Source organism: Balaenoptera acutorostrata, chromosome 10 (assembly GCF_949987535.1).
Source record: "Balaenoptera acutorostrata chromosome 10, mBalAcu1.1, whole genome shotgun sequence".
Taxonomy (NCBI): Eukaryota; Metazoa; Chordata; class Mammalia; order Artiodactyla; family Balaenopteridae; genus Balaenoptera; species Balaenoptera acutorostrata.
In genome coordinates, this window is record NC_080073.1 from 65,176,335 (window position 1) to 65,198,154 (window position 21,820).

Below are 21,820 nucleotides of genomic sequence, written 5' to 3' on the forward strand. Positions count from 1 at the left end.
TCAAATGCCAGCCTGTCATTAAGGCACCTATTGTGTTGAGATGTTCTTTTTGCCCTCTAGTGGAGAACATAACAAAATATAATTAATACTTAATTTTTCAGAACTGCTTCTCTTAAAATACCTGCTCACTGGCATTCTTTTTTTTGTTTTTAATGTTAAAAGTCCAATTAATTTGCATTTAGCCATTTTAAACAGAATGTTCTTCCTGAACATATACAAATTCATCCATTTAGAAAACAATTTGGCATAGGCCAACAGGGCTCAGGTTTTGGTTTCCTGAAAAATCTCAAACATTAAAAACCAATTTTGAGTTTATAGAGCTTCTTCTCCTATTCCACCCACCTCAAATGTTCTCTTCTAAAGCATCTTAATAGTTATCCAATTCCCATTAACGCCAGAAGTTGTCAGAGAAGTTTTAGAATTAGGAGTAAGGCAGTTTATCTCCATGATGATAGAAAATAAATTACCTTGGTTTATTTACACAGAAGGTTTTCTAATTATGTAGACAGAACACAAACAGACATTATTAATGGGAGGATAAAAAGAGGTTTTGCTTCCAAAAGTCAAGATGACTTTTTTCAATAAATGTGGCTACCTCAGTACATTTTTGTCAGAGTTTTAGATAAACAGTGGCTCTCTTAGCCACTAACTTTTGGAACTGTGGCTGCCAAAGAAGGTGGTTCACAATAAACCCAGGCTCTGGCAATCATTCACACCGGCCCTTGGGTGTGTCACTTGGCATCTTTAGTCTTCAGTTTCCTCATCTGGAAACTGAAGGACGCCAGGTGGCCTCGATGGTTACTTAGTTCCTGTCCTGATGTCTCCGTCCTGTCCTGTCATTTAACCAGAAGGAAGCCTGTGATTCCAGAGAGGAGATATCCAACAGGGTGGTGATGCAGCTTCAGTGATAGATTTTTTGGGGGGAGGGTGGGCAGTTTCTTAAGAAAAATTAGTCACGTACCAGCTTTTAAGCCCGTTCTGTGGAATCCTGTACACATTATTTACACTTTCTGAGCCTCAGTTTCTTCATATGTAAAATAAAGGAGATAAAACCTACTTTATGATTGTTTTGAAACTGAAATAAAATACTGTCTATAAAGGAAGTGGCCTGTGGTCTACTTTTTATAAATATCAATTCCTCTTGCACAAAATCATGGGGATGCCTCATCTCACTCCCTGATTTCTTCTCACAAGTTCAGATGAGGCCAGTGAGGAAAAGCTGTCCAGCAGTCTTACTTCTTGCTAACTTTAAACCGTATTTCCCGATCCCAGTGGTTTCCTCAATATTCTAGCCTGCTTTCATTTTCTCAAGCTCATCCTGTTCCTTTTCTTTCCTGCCTGGAAAACTTTACCCATGCTGCTCCCTCTGCCTGGATGCCCAGCCCGGCCCCAACCTTTGCTTCCTTCCAAACCTCAGATGAGACATCATTTCCTTACTAAGTCTTTCCCGATTCATCAGATGAGATCAGGACCTCTGTTCTATGCGCTCATAACTACTTGTCTTCTGCATGGCAGGTGTCACAACGATCATTTATAATGATTTTTTTTTTGCTTATTTGTTATTTCTGTTTTTCCCAAATAGAGAAGAGGTACCTGGCAAAGGCCCTTGCTTTCCAATGCATGACCATCACGGACACAGCTCTTTGAAAACAAGGGGTCCTCAATAAATCTTTGTGAAATGAATATAGTGTGCTTTGTCAACTGCCAGACTCCAGGGTTCCTAGACTTTGTGTTGAAATTAAAAAGTTGCAAGGTCTATGCTCTTTGTTATTGGTGGGGAATTAGGCTATTTGTTGGACAAGGATTCTGTAAACTTGAACCCAGTCACATAACTTAGTGTTCATTTTCTCCTTCTGAAGCTATGCCCAGTTATAAACTGCTTAGCTCAAAGGGGTGTTGCTTTATTCTTTATATATTTGCAGAAGATTTTTCACATCTTTAGATCTAAATATTTACAGCTTACATTAGAAAAGCAAGTTTTTATTTCGAAGCCCCTTCAGCCTTTGAACCAGTTGGTGAAAGTTAGAATTACTTTAGATTTTTCCCTTCTCCAGCTGAGTCATAATCTGCTTTAACTTCTGTTGATTGATTTTGTTAAAATATCAAAAGAAACCTCAGAAAAGAAATCTCATTTCAGAGGAGCTACTAAAAAATTTAACTCATGTTGGAAATATGCCTTTAATATTAATATTTTAATTCATTTATTGAATTTCTATAGGTTCACAGGGTCAGTTCTCCAAGTAGCTATGCAATGATTGTACTAGTTAAGATATTCTCAATAATGGTAAAAATATAAACTTCACAAATGGATTAAATTTGAAAATTAAGAAGTAGGAGATAAAAATAGGGGAAAAAAAGAATGAGAAAAGTCAACATTAAAGGGTGAAATATCCAAAACGTTTAAAGAAAGGATGGTCATGACCTAGGAAGCAGGCTAAAGCCAATTTATGGAGAGACGTGTCCCTCTGACCATCCTGGATATAAAAGTTTCTTTCCTTCCTTGGCTTCCTACCTCATTCAAAGTCCGTGCACCTACCCCCTAATACTCTGTTATGTGAAAATGAAAGTCAGTAGGACCCAATTCCCCCAAAAATATGACTGTCTATTACAATTGTTTGGGGGTTTTTTTTCCCTCCTATTTCCGAAACTGCGTACTTCTCATTCATAATACATTTTCTAGGTAGATTCCTCACTATTCTAATAAATGTCTCACCCTTGGCTTATTATAACTGGAGTGATCCTTTATGTAGAAAAGACAAATAATGGATGGAATTGGGCTGAAAACACTAACATTTTGCTTACTGAACTCTCATTTTTTCATCACAGACAAATTATATTTCCTTTTTATTCCTAACCTACAATCTCAAAAGCAGCTGCTTGGAAAACAGCCTAATAAAACGGATCAGTAAATATTCTGTTGACATATCATAAGGATACAATACATTTCAAGTAAAATATTTCATCTTTCTTAGCAAAAACATAATTCTAATACAAAAGATTGTTATAGTTTAAAATCTCTTTTTATGAAAAAGGCACTTTAATTTCTTAAAAAGTAAATCATAAGAAAGTGCATGTTGGCAGCTGTGGTATTTTTTCAAAGAGAAATGACTTTTAATGATTGAAGTAGTGCACTGGAAAAAAGATATGTACCTCTGATTCAATAAGTCCAAGAATACTGGATGTATAAACACTCAACCCAATTGTAAACGCTACAAGCACATAGGGACAATTTTGACTAAGAACTCAACCTTACATTTTACAACTTACTCTAATAAAAAAAAGAAAAATCCTGTGACCTAAGTTAGTATATATACTATTTAACAGTTGTGTTTCCTTTTACTTACTAGGGGTTTTATGAGAACAAAATCAATTATAATCAAAAACACTTATAAACATGTCAGTATAAACAGTTTTTCTTTGTAAAGTTATTTTTCATAATGAAGTTCATTTTTTGCTGAATCATTACAGAATTTAAAAAGCAAAAGAGGAAATTTTTGCTATCATGGAGGAAGCATAGACTTTTAAATGGAGTAAATACTTTAAGGTCACTCAGGCCAGTGGAAGTTCTGAGTTTAGAAGTTCCAACTAAGTTCCATTAATTTGCATTTTTCTAAGATCTCCAGGTAATTCTGATGCAGTCAGCCCAGTTTATCTGCAAAAGTAAGAGTTTTGGAACCAAACCCAACATGCTACTATTACTGATGAGAAAAAAGAAACCCACAGAAGGTTAGGTTGTTTATTTGAGGAGTTTCTTGTTTCTTAAGGTAGGATTGTATGGCTATAAACTTCCTTCTTAGAACTGCTTTTACTGCATCCCATAGGTTTTGGGTCATGGTGTTTTCATTGTCATCTGTTTCTATGTATTTTTTGATTTCCTCTTTGATTTCTTCAGTGATCTCTTGGTTATTAAGTAGTATATTGTTTAGTTTCCATGTGTTTGTATTTTTTACAGATTTTTTCCCTGTAATTGATATCTAGTCTCATAGTGTTGTGGTCAGAAAAGATACTTGATATGATTTCAATTTTCTTAAATTTACCAAGGCTTAATTTGTGACCCAAGATATGATCTATCCTGGAGAATGTTCCATAAGCACTTGAGAATAAAGTGTATTCTGTTGTTTTTGGATGGAATGTCCTATAAATATCAATTAAGTCCATCTTGTTTAGTGTGTCATTTTTTTTAATCTTTTTTTTAATTAATTTATTTATTTATTTATTTTTGGCTGTGTTGGGTCTTCGTTTCTGTGCGAGGGCTTTCTCCAGTTGTGGCAAGCGGGGGCCACTCTTCATCGCGGTGCGCGGGCCTCTCACTATCGTGGCTTCTCTTGTTGCGGAGCACAGGCTCCAGACGCGCAGGCTCAGTAGTTGTGGCTCACGGGCCTAGTTGCTCCGCGGCATGTGGGATCTTCCCAGACCAGGGCTCGAACCCGTGTCCCCTGCATTAGCAGGCAGATTCTCAACCACTGCACCACCAGGGAAGCCCTAGTGTGTCATTTAAAGCTTGTGTTTCCCTATTTATTTTCATTTTGGATGACCTGTCCATTGGTGGGAATGTAAATTGATACAGCCACTATGGAGAACAGTATGGAGGTTCTCTAAAAAACTAAAAATAGAACTACCATATGACTCAGCAATCCCACTACTGGGCATATACCCTGAGAAAGCCATAATTCAAAAAGAGTCATGAACCACAATGTTCATTGCAGCTCTATTTACAATAGCCAGGACATGCAAGCAACCTAAGTGTCCATCAACAGATGAATGGATAAAGAAGATGTGGCACATATATACAATGGAATATTACTCAGCCATAAAAAGAAACAAAATTGAGTTATTTGTAGTGAGGTGGATGGACCTAGAATCTGTCATACAGAGTGAAGTAAGTCAGAAAGAGAAAAACAAATACCGCATGCTAACACACATATATGGAATCTAAAAAAAAAGGGCATGAAGAACCTAGGGGCAAGATGGGAATAAAGATGCAGACCTACTAGAGAATGGAATTGAGGATACAGAGAGGGGGAAGGGTAAGCTGGGACAAAGTGAGAGAGTGGTAGTGTATATATGGACATATATACACTACCGAACCAAATGTAAAATAGATAACTAGTGGGAAGCAGTCACATAGCACAGGGAGATCAGCTCGGTGCTTTGTGACCAGCTAGAAGGGTGGAATAGGGAAGGTGGGAGGGAGGGAGACGCAAGAGGGAAGAGATATGGGGATATATGTATATGTATAACTGATTCACTTTGTTATAAAGCAGAAATTAACCAAATAAATAAATAAATAAATAAAGCTAAATAAAAAAGAAACCCACAGAAAAAGAGTGAAGTATGTGACCCAATAGCATTTATGTAAATTTAATTATAGACACACAAAATATTAATGCAACTTTTGAAAGAAAATATACTAAAAAAAAAAAAAAAAAGAAACAAAAAAACACTTCAGTATAGTTGCCTAGGGGAAGAAGGAAAGCAAAGTGAAAAATCAGAATGAAAGAGAATACATATGTGAATAAATTTGGAGGGATTAAAAGTAATGAATGGATCCTAATAAAAGAAAAAAGGCAATTTTAGATGAGAGTATTGTCCTACTAGCTATGTTGATGGATTATTTCTTTACTCCAGCACCAAAATTCTACAAATAATAGACAGCATGCTGAAAAATATATAAAACTGGGTATTTAAGGTGGAATGTGAAAGTTCCATTTACCAGTTGATCATGATAACAATTCTATGCTAGAGATTCTATTTTTATTGCTATTTTATAGGTAAGGAAACTAAAGAAAGAGTTTGAATTACTTTTCCATATACAGGCATAAAAGAATTATTTATTCAACAAAATTGTCAGTAACTGATGTCTTATTATAAAGTCTGCAGACGAACTTTAAGCTGTATTTCACTATAGGTATACACACTGATCAAATCAAGACACCTGCTAATGAGAAGGCTCAGTAAAAATAACTGAAACCATATCATTTTAAAATATTTATTGATTGATTAAAATGGTTTGTTACATTAATACGCCTATAAAATATTTACTTACAAAAAAAGCTTTTTTTAAATAAAATTATTTCAAAAAATAGAAAAAGACATTGGTATACTTTAAAAAAAAATGTCTGGGAAAGATCAAGATGAATGGTTATCCTATGTAGGAGTATACATTTTCCTCTCTCTGTGGGAGACCTTAAAGTCTTGCCCTGACATCTAGTAATGGTGACAGCAGACTGGGGGTCTGCACTAGGAGTGGGAGCAGCAGTGGTCATGACCTTGGGGAGACAGCAGTGAGCAATGGCTTGAAGTGAGATCTTAGTTCCCTGCCCAGGAACTGAACCTGGGCAGCCTGGGTGAAAACCAGGAATCCTAACTGCTAGACCACCAGGGGACAGTGGCTTGAACTAGAGCCACCCTGGCTCTTGTCCCCCTTGAAAACAAGAATTTTTCAAGGAGACAGAAGCTGTAAAAATAGGCACAAAGTTTATTATTAGAGGCACATCACAACATGTGGGAGAGCACACAAAGAAGCAGTGTATTTAAGACAGAAGCAAGGCAGAAATACACATCCAGAGGAGAGTGCAGGTGTCCTCCTGAATGAGGAGTGCACTAGGGAGGTGATTTAAATCACTTATTTAGGGCAGTTCTTCTGGGTCTTTGTTTTCCTCTGGCCAATCATCTCACTTAGTTTCCCACATCTGCCCTGACCCAGGGCCCTCTCCGATACTTGTGTGCATCTTTTAGCCAAGATGGATGCCAGTGCGGGGGTGGGGGGCCCTCTGGGAGATTGAGAGCACCCAGAGGGATAACATCCCCTCCTTTTTTGACCCCCAAGGAGCCTTTCTGCACATGTGCCATCATGGAGGTCCCCTTGACCCCAAGAATGATAGATGTGGTCATCTTATCTCTTTACTCTAGCGGAGCTCAGCTCCTGCCATTAACTCTTTCCTTGAAGTTTCAGTTGGAGATAAGCCCCAATTTACTCAGCTTGACAAATTCCAGCTGCTCATCCCCAGAGCCCATCTACCTCCTACCTCAGTCAGGGCTGAGAATTGTTCTGGACAGGAAGAATAGAGGTGGGAGATGAATAACTACCTCTCTCCTGCTCTGAAGGGAAAGCTAGAGTGGAAGGGACTTTTCAGAGGCTACTCCAGAGATAAGCACTGAAATATTCAAATTGAAAGTGCTGGAACTAGCCCTTACTGGGGAACCAATGGGAGGGCATGTATGTAAAGAAACCATCCATACATACTCCTCCACAGACAGAAGCAGATCAGAAATAAAATTGTAAGTAGTCACAAACAAGGCTCAAGGATTTTTACAAAACTAAAGGTGAAATAAAATGGCTGGACAGTCACAAACTCAGCCCCTTAAATAATATCATTTTTGGAAACCGAAAAAGAAGATATCCTCAGAATGGCTGTGAATTTTCTCCTGGGGCTTCAAAGCTGTCTCTCTGTCAATAAAAATCTTATTCTTCCTTGTCAAACCTCTCAAGCTTTCACTGTAAATAGAGCCTTCCATAGTAGGAAATCCCAGCCTTTCTCCTGCCAGCAGATCAGAAAAGCCATCTGATGGTGACAGCTTAGTTCTGTCTCCTCCCAGTTCTAATCATCATCTGGCATGTGTTTTCTTGTTTGTTGCTGGTACAAATTGGCAGAGTAGAGACTCAGGGGACACAAGGATAAGAAATAACATCCTTTCTCCACAGCCTATGGTTGTGCTAAATAAAAGGTCAAAAATGTAGGTGGGATAAGAAAAGAGGGAAAGGTGCACAAAGCTGAGTACTTCAGTTGGAATGTGAAAGTGGGCCAGAAGAGTTAGAATGTGGGATAGACTAAAAAGACAGGGCTACCCCAGAGATTGTGAGAGTGGAAGACAGAATAAATGAGGCAGAGGCTGGAGAAAAGGTTAGACATTTGGGAGAGCGATAAACTTCCCACAGATGCATATTATATGCATGTAGGTTTTCTCACCTGATGGTTAAGAAAGTAGCTGAGACCCCACGGCGATGTATTAATGGGGCCAGAGAAGAGGAGTCTTTCTAAATGAACTGAATTCTTAAAAACAGAGAGTGGATAGCACTAGACCTAAACACAAAAGATGTGTTGTGGGTGGTACTTTATTAGCTTTGAAGATAAACATTTTTAAATGCATTGCAAAATGGAGGAAAAATTGACAAAATGACTCTAGATGAGAGACAATTTTAAGATAGTAACCCCACACACCCAGACACAAATTCCTTGGTACCCTTTATTGTTTCAGCAGTTATAGGTAGCAAAGCATAATCATCAAAAATAAAGAAAATTCTCTTTATTTCTGATAGCCAAAGTTTTGGTTTTCAGGATCCCAGACTTCAAATTTAGATCAGAAACATGGTATGTATGGATATATATTTTATAAATCATGGAACCACGTGTGTCATCTCAGCCCCTGACATTTTAATACCAGCCTCTCAACTTTAAAGAACCTATCCCTGCTTCTCTTGGCCTGAGGGCTCTTTCTAGGGAGGAGTTCTCCCCTCCCCCACCTCAGATTGTCCAACTCTGAGTTGTCTGCTCTCCACTGGCTCCCAGAATCCCTTGGGAAACTCAAGCTCCAGTTACCTACAGTGGCATCTTGCTTGGTGATACACCCTTTATTTTACCCTTGTCTCAGTCCCCACTCCCTTAATTGCTATTCCTTGGAACCTCCCAAATTAACTACTAATACATGAATCCTTTTCTCAGGGAAATCCAAACCAAGATATGACTGATTCTCATTATTTGCAGTAGTTCTGACCTATAAAATAACTACAACCATGGAATTAGCAAATCCTGAACCATGGCTCTGAGACGAAATACAGGATTGGGTTCCTGTGAGCTTCTAATTATATTTTCATCAGCCAATCAGACATCACCTTGTTTACCTTGTCTTCTGTTTAAAGACATCTGATTTAATATATATTATTGATTCATTAACACTGAACTCACAGTTAACAGCACCATAACTCATGCCTGAAGGAAGCTTACCTGACATGCACATTTTCCTCTGTAAGGCACATCACAACATTCTTGCATTTGAAACACTAGACAGCACTGCAGCACTAGGCTTAGGGGCCATTTAAAATAGCAAAATCGCCAACAAAAACGCACAATAATTCCAAACACGTGGGACCAGATGGTCCGTGAAAAGAACCATTACTTATAACGTAAGAAAAACAAAACAAAACATCGCCTTGTTCACCTCAGCTGGGAACATGTGCACAGGTCAATCAAGTTTTCCACTGTTCCCACATGTCCACACATGACCACAGAAGTGCAGTGAGTACTGACTTTTTAGTGAGTAGGCAAATTCACAAATATGGAATCTTGTGGAGTTCCCTATGACAAAGGGGGCAGGAACAGAAGAGGAGAGAATATGTAGAGTCTCTAAGCTGATGGTTCTGAGATGGCCTCAGAATTTATCTGCTCCCAGCATGTAGGTAACAATAGCAATACATGCTATAGATGCTCCCATACATGCTATAGATGTTCAGGATTAGCTGACCTAGATCCAATGAAGTCATGTCGTGCAGGTGAAGAAAGAAGGATGCAGTGATGTATTATAGGATTGATGGTCATGTACCAGACAGAACTGAGGACACCCCAAAGGATATCAGCATCCACATATAGCAGAGGAAGGTCAGAGACCTCCTGCCTCCACCTATGCTTCTATGCCAAGGAGCTCCATAAGCTCACAGGAAATTGGATGCAGCCCTCAAAAAAGGGAGATCCTCAATTGACTGAAATTGTACTGCATGTACTCATAAATCCATAAATTGACTCAGATTCAGTTTCTGCTTTAAATAGAAATAATCCAAAATATTCAAGCATCTTGTGCTCCTAGTGAATAAGTTGGGTCATTTTAGGATCTGTTCATCATTAACACATATGTGTTGCTCTACCTATAATGTGAAAAATACCATATTAAGCATGTCATGTCCTAGATAGACACGAAAACAATCACAACAAATAAATACATTATAACCTTTAATATGCATGAGATACCTTGGTACAGGCAAGGGTTATAGAAATTGAAAGGAGAAAAATATCACTTTGAGTGTTGATACAGGAGGAAACTTCACAGAGGAGGAAGAATCATTGGACTAGGTCATAAAGTATGAGAACAGTTTGCATAAGTAAGGTGAAAAGCAGGAAGGTATTTTATGTGAGGAGAATGCGTGAGCAAGTTGAACACTAAGAAGGTCCCAAGGCATACCTGGAGGAAAGTAAGTAGATTAGTTAAGGAAAGTGGAATAATAATAAAAAGTAGTAAGAGATAACATGACAGGCATAACAAAAGAAGAATCTATTCAACTTGGTGAGTGACTAGCTATCAGGACAAAGCAGAAAAAGCATACTAGATGAATCGAGTTTCGACTCTGAGACTGAGTATCATGGTATTAATGACAGAAGCAGGGAAGCCAGAACAGAATTGGTTTGAGACAACATGAATGATGAGTCTGAGGTTACAACATGGCACCCTGGGGGAACTGACAGGCAAGCATCTGAAGGTATAAAACTGGATCTCAGAGGAGAAGCAGAATTGGACATGTATATTTGAGGATTATCAGTACAAGTAAGATCATCCCAGAAGCCTGTGAGTAGGTGAATATCTGAAGTGAGGCAGTTAGAGAGAAGAGGTAGAGGAGGACATGTCCACCAAAAAAACAAAGAAGGAACAGTCAGGGAGTTGAAATGTACATATTATCCCAAGAGCAGAATGATGACAGAGATTCAAGAGTGAATGATCAATGGTGTCAATTGCTAAAAGGCATAAAAGAGATAGAAGACTCAGAAAATTCGGCTGAGTGTGTTGACAAGCAGTTTACCCTTGAGAGAGAAATTTCAGTAGAGTGGTTGAGGTGAAGGACAAAATGCCTTCAAGAATGAATTAAAGAGTGAGTTTACAGAAGAGGGATGGCTACTGATCACTTTGAGAGAAAGTCTTGAAATTACTAGGTTTGCAGCATCAGCAAGGAAAAGGAAGGGGAAGTATTCATTTTATTTTGTGTTTTGAAGTTTCTGCATACAAAGAGGATGGGTTCAATGGAAAAAGAACAAATGGAGATGTAAGACAGTGATAGCAATGACAATTCAGGAAGGCTTATTAATACGAAGACCTAAATCTTATATGGTTCTTGTTATGTCCCAGGCACTATTCTAAGTGCTTTATACATATTAGTCCATCTTAATCTCATAATATTCTATTAAGACAGTACTATTATCATCCTCACTTGCCCACTATCACCATCTGGAAGGAGTGGGGTCAAGAAATGAAATCAGATGGACTGACTAAAGACACCATGCTCTTATCCACTGGGCTATGTTAATTATAAGGGTTAAAGAAGGAAATAAGAGTAATGACTCACTTCATGAGACAGAGGAAAGAGAGGAAATACTGGTTTAACCACAATAACAGGGAAAGCACCTGAGCATCTTCATATATGATAGGACATCATATGAAGTTCATCATATGAACTAATGAAAGTAAGAGAAGAGAGCAGGGATTAGTGTAAGTATTTAGGACAAGAGAGGAGCACACAGTACAGATGCAACAGAAGAACAAAACCTGTCAAACATCTTCTGTAGCCCCAGTTGATAAGGGAGCCTCAGAGGCAGTTATGTAAGGTCAAGTTCAGTGTGGATCTCTGGGGGAGGGGAGGGAAAGGAAGGTTTGAGTTTGGAGATGAGCCCAGCAGATAAAGCTGCAAAGTGAGATCTGGGAAGGATGCTAGGATATTGGAGAGAAGTTAATTTAAATGACAGTTACGTTTTACAATTTCAGACAAGAAGCTAGTTTCAGTAAAAAAGAAACACAAGTCTTGATAACTTGGTATGCTATTGGCTGAATATTTACAACACAGTGTTTGTAAACATTGATATCAAATTGGGTAAAATTCATACATTTTAATAGGAGCAATTAAAATACAAAACTAAGCAACTGAATCTTCCATCAAGAAATGTTGTCTAACTACAACATCATCATCATCATCATTATTATTATTTCAGATGTGAAAGCATCAATAAATCTCAGACACTGAGAGATGAAATCTATTGTGAAGTTTGTGTAGACTGAAAATAGTTGTCTAGCCTCAAATGGCTTTTATATATTGTTCTTCACAGCCTGACCAAGCAAACGCTAAATTATGAATGAAATACTGACTCTACCTTTGCTGAATGTCTCCAGAAAACACCACTAAAAATGTCAAAAGAAGAGCTATTTGAAGCAATTGATATCTATAAAATACAATTATAATCCTATCATAGATGATAATTTATATAAGAAAATGGTTGTTATTATCAGAATTTTTAACTCTATTTAATAGCTAAATGGATGTCATAGATGTTGGCTAGTACTAAAAGAGGGAGAATTACAGATAATATAAAATCATTTTAAAATATCATACTCTCCCTGAAATACTTCTTTTTTCTAGACCTAGAATGAGAAGCAACCAAAGGTCATACAAATGTCATCCTGAACTTTGCCTAAAAACATTTGTTTTGCAGAAAACAGATGCTCTAAAAATTTAATTCAGGGTTGACAACTCAGTCATGATAAGTGTTATTAAATATAAAAAGATAGTTTTTCCTCATATAATTATGTTCACTTTTTAGATGATTCTTTGTGTTTAGACTGGGTTTATGAACATTTTTTTAATGCTTTAAGGCCCAAGGAATATTGTTCAACTACATATGCCCTTGATTGATTTCCAAGTATAGAGGTGTATTTCATTACATATAGAGGATTTGCAGAACAAATGTTTTAAAACAAGATTTTGCATTTTAGAAAAAGATTTAATCGCAGGTTGATTTTGACTAGTCAATTCTTTTAGAAAAGTTTCAAGGTCTGAGAGTCTGTGTTAAGCCAGAAGGTCTTTATGGTGATGCTCAGAAGAGCAAAGGATGCTTATACATAAGCCTCATGTGCTATTGGCTGCTTGCTTCTAATAGAATATTTATGGTTACATTCCAAAGCCAACTATAAGTATTTTTGCTTTTTAAAAAATATATATACATATTTTTTAGGTACTGAACACCTCATTACTTGTTACATATCCCATCACTATACATTATGAGGCAGACAGATACATTTTAAAATAAAATATTAATATTATATTGCAGATATCTGCAGAAATTCTAATTATTTCTTTGCCCACTGACTGCAATTATAAATGCTTCCTCATCAAGGCATTGTCATTTTAAGAAGCTTTTTAAGAACGTTGAACTAAGACTAGAAGGTAAATTAATAATGGCATCTTTTAAGGTTTTGAAACATGTCTTGGCATTTCCACCTTGGGATTAGAACATGAAACAGTGAGCAATGCGCATTAGGAAATGACTTTTAAAGGAAACATAAATATTTCATAATTCCCCAAGGTTAATTATTATCTTTTTTTAAGGACATGTGTCTTCACACAAATATTTAACATTCTTAATATATTTAAATATTCTTAATATATGTTTCCTCCACATATAAGTTTCAAAAGTTAAGCATGAAGAAGGTTCACAGCACAGGGCATTCTCACCTTATTATATGCGTTGTGACTAGACAGGGTGTGAGAATTCTCCTGTTCATCACTCAGGGAGAAGGAGGACAAGTGACTGAAGGGTCCTGGGGTAAGACAGTCAGCGTGTGGGAGGGTCTGTGGATGCATCAGAGACTTAGCAGGAGGATGGAGTTTAGTTTGATATAAAGGATGGAGAGAAACAGGCTTGGGAGGGACAGGCACATCCTGGGAAGAAGAAAGGCATAAAGAGGATGTTAGTGGGCAAAGGTCAAGCTCACCTGGAATTAAGTCTAAGTATTATAGACGTTGCATCAGAATCTTTTACTAGTTGGAAGAAAACCTCCCGTCATATTCTGGATCCTCACAAGACTCCTGCATTGTCTGTCTCTTCCAGTAATTCCCGTTGGTTGCCCATCTCCAGGCTCTCCTGCAGAACTGATCAAGTGTCCACAGAGTCTTCCAACAGGGCCATGTTTGTTTGTCTAAGGAAGGAGAGAGCTCATCCCAAAGTGGGGAGGATGGGACTAGAAGAATGTTCACTGAAGAGGTAGTAACAGTGGAAATTAATTTAAAGGTGCTTGTGATTTGGTCTGGAAGAAACTGGGGGCAGAAAGGGGGAGGGCATCATAGAGGGTATCAACTCATTGTATAATTCATGGTGCCACGAGTTTCTGGTTGGGCTGAGTATGGGGAAGGGCTCAGGAAGAGGTGAGTCTAGAAAGAATGAATGAAGGTGTCCATTCCAGGCAGTGTGTTACTTTGGAAAGAAACTGGAGAACAAACAGATGTGCTCAAATGTAGAGGGGAAAGGTAATGAGGTCTTAACTAGAGAGGGTCTTTCCATCCCCTGGAAAGGGATGCCTGCCTGAGGAAGTCTTTGAGAAAGTAAGAGCTACTAGATGAGGCCTTGAATTATGTGAACAGAACAAGGAAATCACAAGAGGGAAGTCCTGAATCTACAAAGAAAACTCACAAGAAAGGCCTATATATATATATACGCATCATAAAAGAAAAGGGCTACTATTTTGCAGATCTTTTTTAAGCACCTGTTATATTCCTGAAATTTTTAATGTAAAATAATAAATTGACAGTGATTATCCTACAGTAAAACCTCTTAGGGGATAAACCTTCTAAAATAAAACCTGTTTTATTCACCTTTGAGACCTCAGCATCAAGCATAATGCCTAATAGAGCAGATGTTTAATGCAGTAACAATTGAATTTTCAAAGGAATATAATATTTTCAATGAGGTCAAGAATGCCATTAGTAATGAATGAATGTGTTTGGCTTTGTGTGAAATGGAAATTCAGTACAAAATAATGCACATTGCTCAAAATGACATTCAGCTAAACAGGTAAATTCAACTTTTAAGACTATACAATTAGTATTTCTTTTCATGTAAGCTGAATTGATTTTGCCAAAGCCATGTATTTTTAAGCCACTGACGGGTTTTCTAAAATTTATGCTGAATGTGTTTGCTGTATCAGTAGATGCCCCCACAATGGGTTCAAACTTACTTTAAAAACTTACTTCAAAACTTACTTTAAAAAACTCTTGGAAAATTTTAAGCAGGTTAGAAAGTTAAATTCTCGGGTTTTTAAGTTTGTAAAACTGAGGGGTTTTAACCTTATGTACCTTGAAAATGTGACTAAAAGTGTTTTATTTTATTAGTTTCTTGTTTGTGCTTCAAGTGTTTATTTTATATATCAAGCAATTACAAATATACATTCTAATTTCACACACACAGACTACAAACATACACTTATTAAAAAGATAGCATCCTATATACAGTGTTCTGCATCTTATTTGTTTGAGGCTTTTTTTTGTTTTTCCATTTGATTACAGTTTTGGAACATTTCTATATCAGTACATGAAAGCTATAGATTCCCTATAACACACATTACTGAGTTATCACTGATGATAATCATCGTTCAGTGATTCTCTTGGAAGTCCCAGGTATATCACCTAAAATATTAAATCACCTAATACAGTCATAAATTTATCTCTTCTTTGCCAGTTTTTATACTTTTCAGGACTTTCTTTTGTCTAATCCCATCGGCTATTGCCTCTAACATTATTATTATTAAATAATAGTCACGTTAATGTGCAATTTAATGGAAGGATTGTAGTATTTGCCCACTAAAGATGGCTTTTAGATTAAAATGTATTCTAATTGTGTTTTATTTCTCAATCAACTATTTCATTATTTTATCAACAACTAATTAATCAGTGTGGAAAAGGATTAATATGAAAATTGAGTAGTAAGCACAAAGACTAGCTGTGTAAGAAAAAGACAGCATTGTTATTGATAGTTGACAGTGCCTAGGAAGAGGAGCTAGCTGAACAGTCTCTGGTTTATAGTCTGGCTTCAGCTTTTTTTGTTTTCCTTGAATGTTTTTTAAAAATTTATTTATTTATCTTTATTGAAGTATAGTTGATTTACAATATCGTGTTAGTTTGGGAGGACAGCAAAATGATTCAGTTATACATACATATATCTATTTTTTTCAGATTCTTTTCCCTTATAGGTTATTACAAAACACTGAGTATAGTTCCCTGTGCTATAACGTAGGTCCTAGCTGTTTATCTCTTTTATATACAGTAGTGTGTATATGTTAATGTCAAACTCCTAATTTATCCCTCCCCCCACCTTTTCCCTTTGGTAACCATGAGTTTGTTTTCTATGTCTGTGGGTCTGTTTCTCTTTTGTATATAAGTTCATTTGTATCATTTTTCTCGGATGGTTCAAGAATCCATTGTGAGAATGTCAGGAGGCAGCCTGTAGTGATCTAGAGGAATCCAAGAGTTCCTTATAGGGAGCAATCTAACCAAGTTCTAACCAATCCAGAGGGAAAAGTTTGAAGAGGGTGTGCTGCTCTGTGTTCTACGCTTCTAAGCTCTCTGGGCTAACCTCCATCTCTCAGGAGTCGGTCAAACCTGAACACTTCTGTAGGGTCAGATGGTATCAGCTATTCCAGGCAGCTGGGCAGCGAGGAGAGAGCACAATTTTATCAGCATTTGCACAGGCCAAAGAGAGCTAAGAATCTTGGACAAGCTCACTTGAGCACTGACTGTGGTCAGGACTGTACAAAGCAGAAAGGACCCTTGGTGGTGACAGCCTCTACAGGTATGTCACTGGCGGCACGTTTTCCAATCTGTGCTGCTCGTCTTCTATGCTTTGAGTAGGTTGTTATCCTGCGATTCTTTGTACCATCGTCCTGGGAATTTGCTTCGCTTTTCTCTTGTGTTTGATCTCCTGTTTCCGGTAGCCCATGTTTTTTCTTTTCCATGTTTCTTCTCATTCACTGGGCCTTAAAAGAGCTTCCTGGGATAATGGAATTTGGGAAGCCAATTTTTGACACCTTGCATGTTGAAAATTTTGCTCTGTCCTTGCATAATTTTTTGGACTAAATCATTTAATTTTTTGGATTAAATTATTTAATATTTAAAATTAAATCCAAAATTCTAAGTTGCAAAATAATTTCCTTCAGAATTTTGAAAGTATTGTTACACTGTAATAGTGTTATTAAACTGTTACTATTTTACACACTTTTTTCAAAAACATATTTTTTATGTATGATTTCTACAGCTTTTCTGTTTTACAGTTATTTTTGTCAATTCTTATCAGTTCCTTTCTTTTACTTTTCTTATGTTCAGGAGATCTTACTGTTCTTTAATTTTCCAAATTGAATATTTAATTGATTTATTTTTATTCTCTTATTCATTAAACATATTTAGAGCTATAAATTTTCTTCCAAGGGCTATTTTAACTATATTCCATAAGTTATAATAGATGATTTTTTCGTTGTCTTTTTCTCCAAATAGAAATTTTATTTTGAATTTCCCCTTTAATAAAATAATTTGTTAAAGAGCAAATTTTTCAACATACAGATGGCAGGGACTTTTTGTGTTTTCTAAATTTGTTATTAATTTATAAAATTTTTGTGATCAGAGAAATTTCTCTGTATTATTTTTATCTTGGCAGTTAATAGTTTTTTTTTTATTGAGGTAGAGTTGATTTACAATATTATATAAATTTTAGGTGTACAACATTGTGATTCACAATTTTAAAGATTATACTACATTTATAGTTATTATAAAATATTGGCTATATTCCCTGTGTTCAACAATGTATCTTTGTAGCATAGTAGTTTGTACTCTTAATCCCCTACCCCTATCTTGTATTACTTTTATCATGGCAACTACAACTAAAAGCTTTTCCTTTGGGGTCTAATCTCAATACATGGTTGGGTTTTGTGAAGAGTCCACAGATATGCAAAAGAATAGTTTTTGTTTTGGCTTGGTTTTTTTGCAGGATACAGAGCCCAACTACATATATATTAATTCAATTTACTTTAGAGGATCTATTTATACCTACTGTCCTATGTAATCTATCAAAAACTATAAAATGAGTTAAAGTAATTTACCACAAATATATTTTCACTTTTTCTCATCCTATCTCTTGCTTTTGCCTTATGAGCATTGATGTTATATTTTAATGTTTAGATACTCTAATGATTGTATTTTCCATGTAAAGTTTATCCTTTAGCATATAAGGGGGTCTTGTTTGTCTTGTTTAAGGAAATTTTGGTCTGAATTCAACTTTCCCATTCTGAACATTATAACCTCTCCTTTCTTTTTGTTTGTAGCACCAAGAACACTTTGTTATCCTCAGCTGTTCTCAATCACTTGGTTTAACAGTCCCAGCTTAAAGACTGCTTTTGTTTGTTATCTAATCTAGGAAGCTTTTCTTTTCCCTTTTTTAAAAATGTATTTATCTCCATAGTAAAGGAATCTTTCCTAGACCATAAATTTTTGCAAGAGGTTCATATGAGGAAGGGACCACTGCCTGAGATTGTCTTTGTGCTCCAGAGATACAGGCTTTGGGGTGTGAGTCTGTTTAGTCTTTATTTTTCCTCAAACAGTGAAGACTGTCAGCTATACAGTATTTTACATAGCAACTTATCTGTGTCCAGGCTGTCACAGAAAGAGAGAGCCTCCTGCAAATATGACTTCTGTGTTTCACTCTATAGCCTTACCTCCTCTGCTTCCTAGAACAAAATCAGTTCAGGGATCTTCTGTTGCCAACATATGCACCCATGCAAACACAAGGGATTGGGGGTTTGCATGTTAAGGTGTATCCCACACATCCAAGATGGGTATTTTCCCAAAGAACAGTGATTTCATTAAATTCACTTATTTTAGAGAATAAAATATATTCTGACTTATTTCTGGCTTATTTTTCCTTTAAGTCTGAAAAAATGATTTTATTAAAGTCACTTATTTTAGAAAATAAAATATGTGCTGAATTATTTTTCCTTTAAGTCTGAAAAAAAAGTCACTCAAATATTTCATATTTAGAGGAGATTAACCAAGATGGCGGAGTAGAAGGACGTGCTCTCACTCCCTCTTGCAAGAGCACCAGAATCACAACTGGCTGCTGGACAATCATTGACAGGAAGACCCTGGACTTCACCAAGGAGGACACCCCACGTCCAAGGACAGAGGAGAAGCCACAGTGAGACGGTAGGAGGGGCGCAATCAGAGTAAAATCAAATCCCATAACTGCTGGGTGGGTGACTCACAGACTGGCGAACACTTATACCACAGAAGTCCACCCACTGGAGTGAAGGTTCTGAGCCCCACCTCAGGCTTCCCAACCTGGGGGTCCGGCAAAGGGAGGAGGAATTCCTAGAGAATCAGACTTTGAAGTCTAGTGGGAATTGATTGCAGGACTGTGACAGGACTGGGGGAAACAGAGACCCCACTCTTGGAGGGCACACACAAAGTAATGTGTGCATCGGGACCCAGGGGAAGGAGCAGTGACCCTGGGGGAGACTGAACCAGACGTACCTGCTGGTGTTGGAGGGTCTCCTGCAGAGGCGAGTGGTGGCTCTGTTTCACCGTGGGGATAAGGACACTGGCAGCAGAGGTCCTGGGAAGTTCTCCTTGGCGTGAGCCCTCCCAGAGTCTGCCATTAACCCCACCAAAGAGCACGGGTAGGCTCCAGTGTTGGGTTGCCTCAGGCAAAACAACCAACAGGGAGGGAACCCAGCCCCACCCATCAACAGTCAAGTGGATTAAGGTTTTACTGGGCTCTGATCGCCACAGCAACAGAGAGGGAACCCAGCCCCACCCATCAACAGTCAAGTGGATTAAGGTTTTACTGAGCTCTGACCGCCACAGCAACAGTCAGCTCTACCCACCACCAGAGCCTCCCATCAAGCCTCTTAGATAGCCTCAACCACCAGAGGGCAGACAACAGAAGCAAGAAAAACTACAATCCTGCAGCCTGTGGACCAAAAACCACAGTTACAGAAAGACAGAGAAGATGAAAAGGCAGAGGGCTATGTACCAGATGAAGGAACAAGAAAAAACCCCAGAAAAACAACTAAATGAAGTGGAGATAGGCAACCTTCCAGAAAAAGAATTCAGAATAATGATAGTGAAGATGATCCAGGACCTCGGAATAAGAATGGAGGCAAAGATTGAGAAGATGCAAGAAATGATTAACAAAGACCTAGAAGAATTAAAGAACAAACAAACAGAGATGACCAATACAATAACTGAAATGAAAACTACACTAGAAGGAATCAATAGCAGAATAACTGAGGCAGAAGAACGGATAAGTGACCTGGAAGACAGAATGGTGGAATTCACTGCTGCGGAACAGATTAAAGAAAAAAGAATGAAAAGAAATGAAGACAGCCTAAGAGACCTCTGGGACAACATTAAACGCAACAACATTCGCATTATAGGGGTCCCAGAAGGAGAAGAGAGAGAGAAAGGACCAGAGAAAATATTTGAAGAGATTATAATCGAAAACTTCCCTAACATGGGAAAGGAAATAGCCACCCAAGTCCAGGAAGCGCAGAGAGTCCCATACAGAATAAACCCAAGGAGAAACACGCCGAGACACATAGTAATCAAAGTGGCAAAAATTAAAGACAAAGAAAAATTATTGAAAGCAGCAAGGGAAAAACGACAAATAACATACAAGGGAACCCCCATAAGGTTAACAGCTGATTTCTCAGCAGAAACTCTGCAAGCCAGAAGGGAGTGGCATGAAATACTTAAAGTGATGAAAGGGAAGAACCTACAACCAAGATTACTCTACCCAGCAAGGATCTCATTTAGATTTGATGGAGAAATCAAAAGCTTTACAGACAAGCAAAAGCTAAGAGAATTCAGCACCACCAAACCAGCTCTACAACAAATGCTAAAGGAACTTCTCTAAGTGGGAAACACAAGAGAAGAAAAGGACCTACAAAAACAAACCCAAAACAATTAAGAAAATGGTCATAGGAACATACATATCGATAATTACCTTAAACGTGAATGGATTAAATGCCCCAACCAAAAGACATAGACTGGCTGAATGGATACAAAAACAAGACCCATATATATGCTGTCTACAAGAGACCCACTTCAGACCTAGGGACACATACAGACTGAAAGTGAGGGGATGGAAAAAGATATTCCATGCAAATGGAAATCAAAAGAAAGCTGGAGTAGCTATACTCATATCAGATAAAATAGACTTTAAAATAAAGAATGTTACAAGAGACAAGGAAGGACACTACATAATGATCCAGGGATCAATCCAAGAAGAAGATATAACAATTATAAATATATATGCACCCAACATAGGAGCACCTCAATACATAAGGCAACTGCTAACAGCTATAAAAGAGGAAATCGACAGTAACACAATAATAGTGGGGGACTTTAACACCTCACTTACACCAATGGACAGATCATCCAAAATGAAAATAAATAAGGAAACAGAAGCTTTAAATGACACAATAGACCAGATAGATTTAATTGATATATATAGGACATTCCATCCAAGAACGGCAGATTACACGTTCTTCTCAAGTGCACACGGAACATTCTCCAGGATAGATCACATCTTGGGTCACAAATCAAGCCTCAGTAAATTTAAGAAAATTGAAATCATATCAAGCATCTTTTCTGACCACAACGCTATGAGATTAGAAATGAATTACAGGGAAAAAAACGTAAAAAAGACAAACACATGGAGGCTAAACAATACGTTACTAAATAACCAAGAGATCACTGAAGGAATCAAACAGGAAATAAAAAAATACCTAGAGACAAATGACAATGAAAACACGACAACCCAAAACCTATGGGATGCAGCAAAAGCGGTTCTAAGAGGGAAGTTTATAGCTATACAAGCCTACCTAAAGAAACAAGAAAAATCTCAAGTAAACAATCTAACTTTACACCTAAAGAAACTAGAGAAAGAAGAACAAACAAAACCCAAAGTTA

At 37.4% G+C, this 21,820-nt stretch overlaps 1 protein-coding gene across 13 annotated transcripts in view; it reads right to left on the reverse strand.

Moving 5' to 3' along the window:
* MLIP (muscular LMNA interacting protein) overlaps positions 1–21,820 on the reverse strand; it is a 298,573-nt gene that overhangs the window by 23,731 nt on the left and 253,022 nt on the right. For 11 of the 13 annotated variants that reach the window (XM_007186944.2, XM_007186939.2, XM_007186945.2 and 8 more), the window contains one exon: positions 13,544–13,750. The exons of the other annotated variants lie outside the window; for them this stretch is intronic. In XM_007186944.2, coding sequence (XP_007187006.2) covers positions 13,544–13,750 — 207 coding nt within the window. The remainder of the gene's footprint in view (positions 1–13,543; positions 13,751–21,820) is intronic. 13 annotated transcript variants of the gene reach the window in all.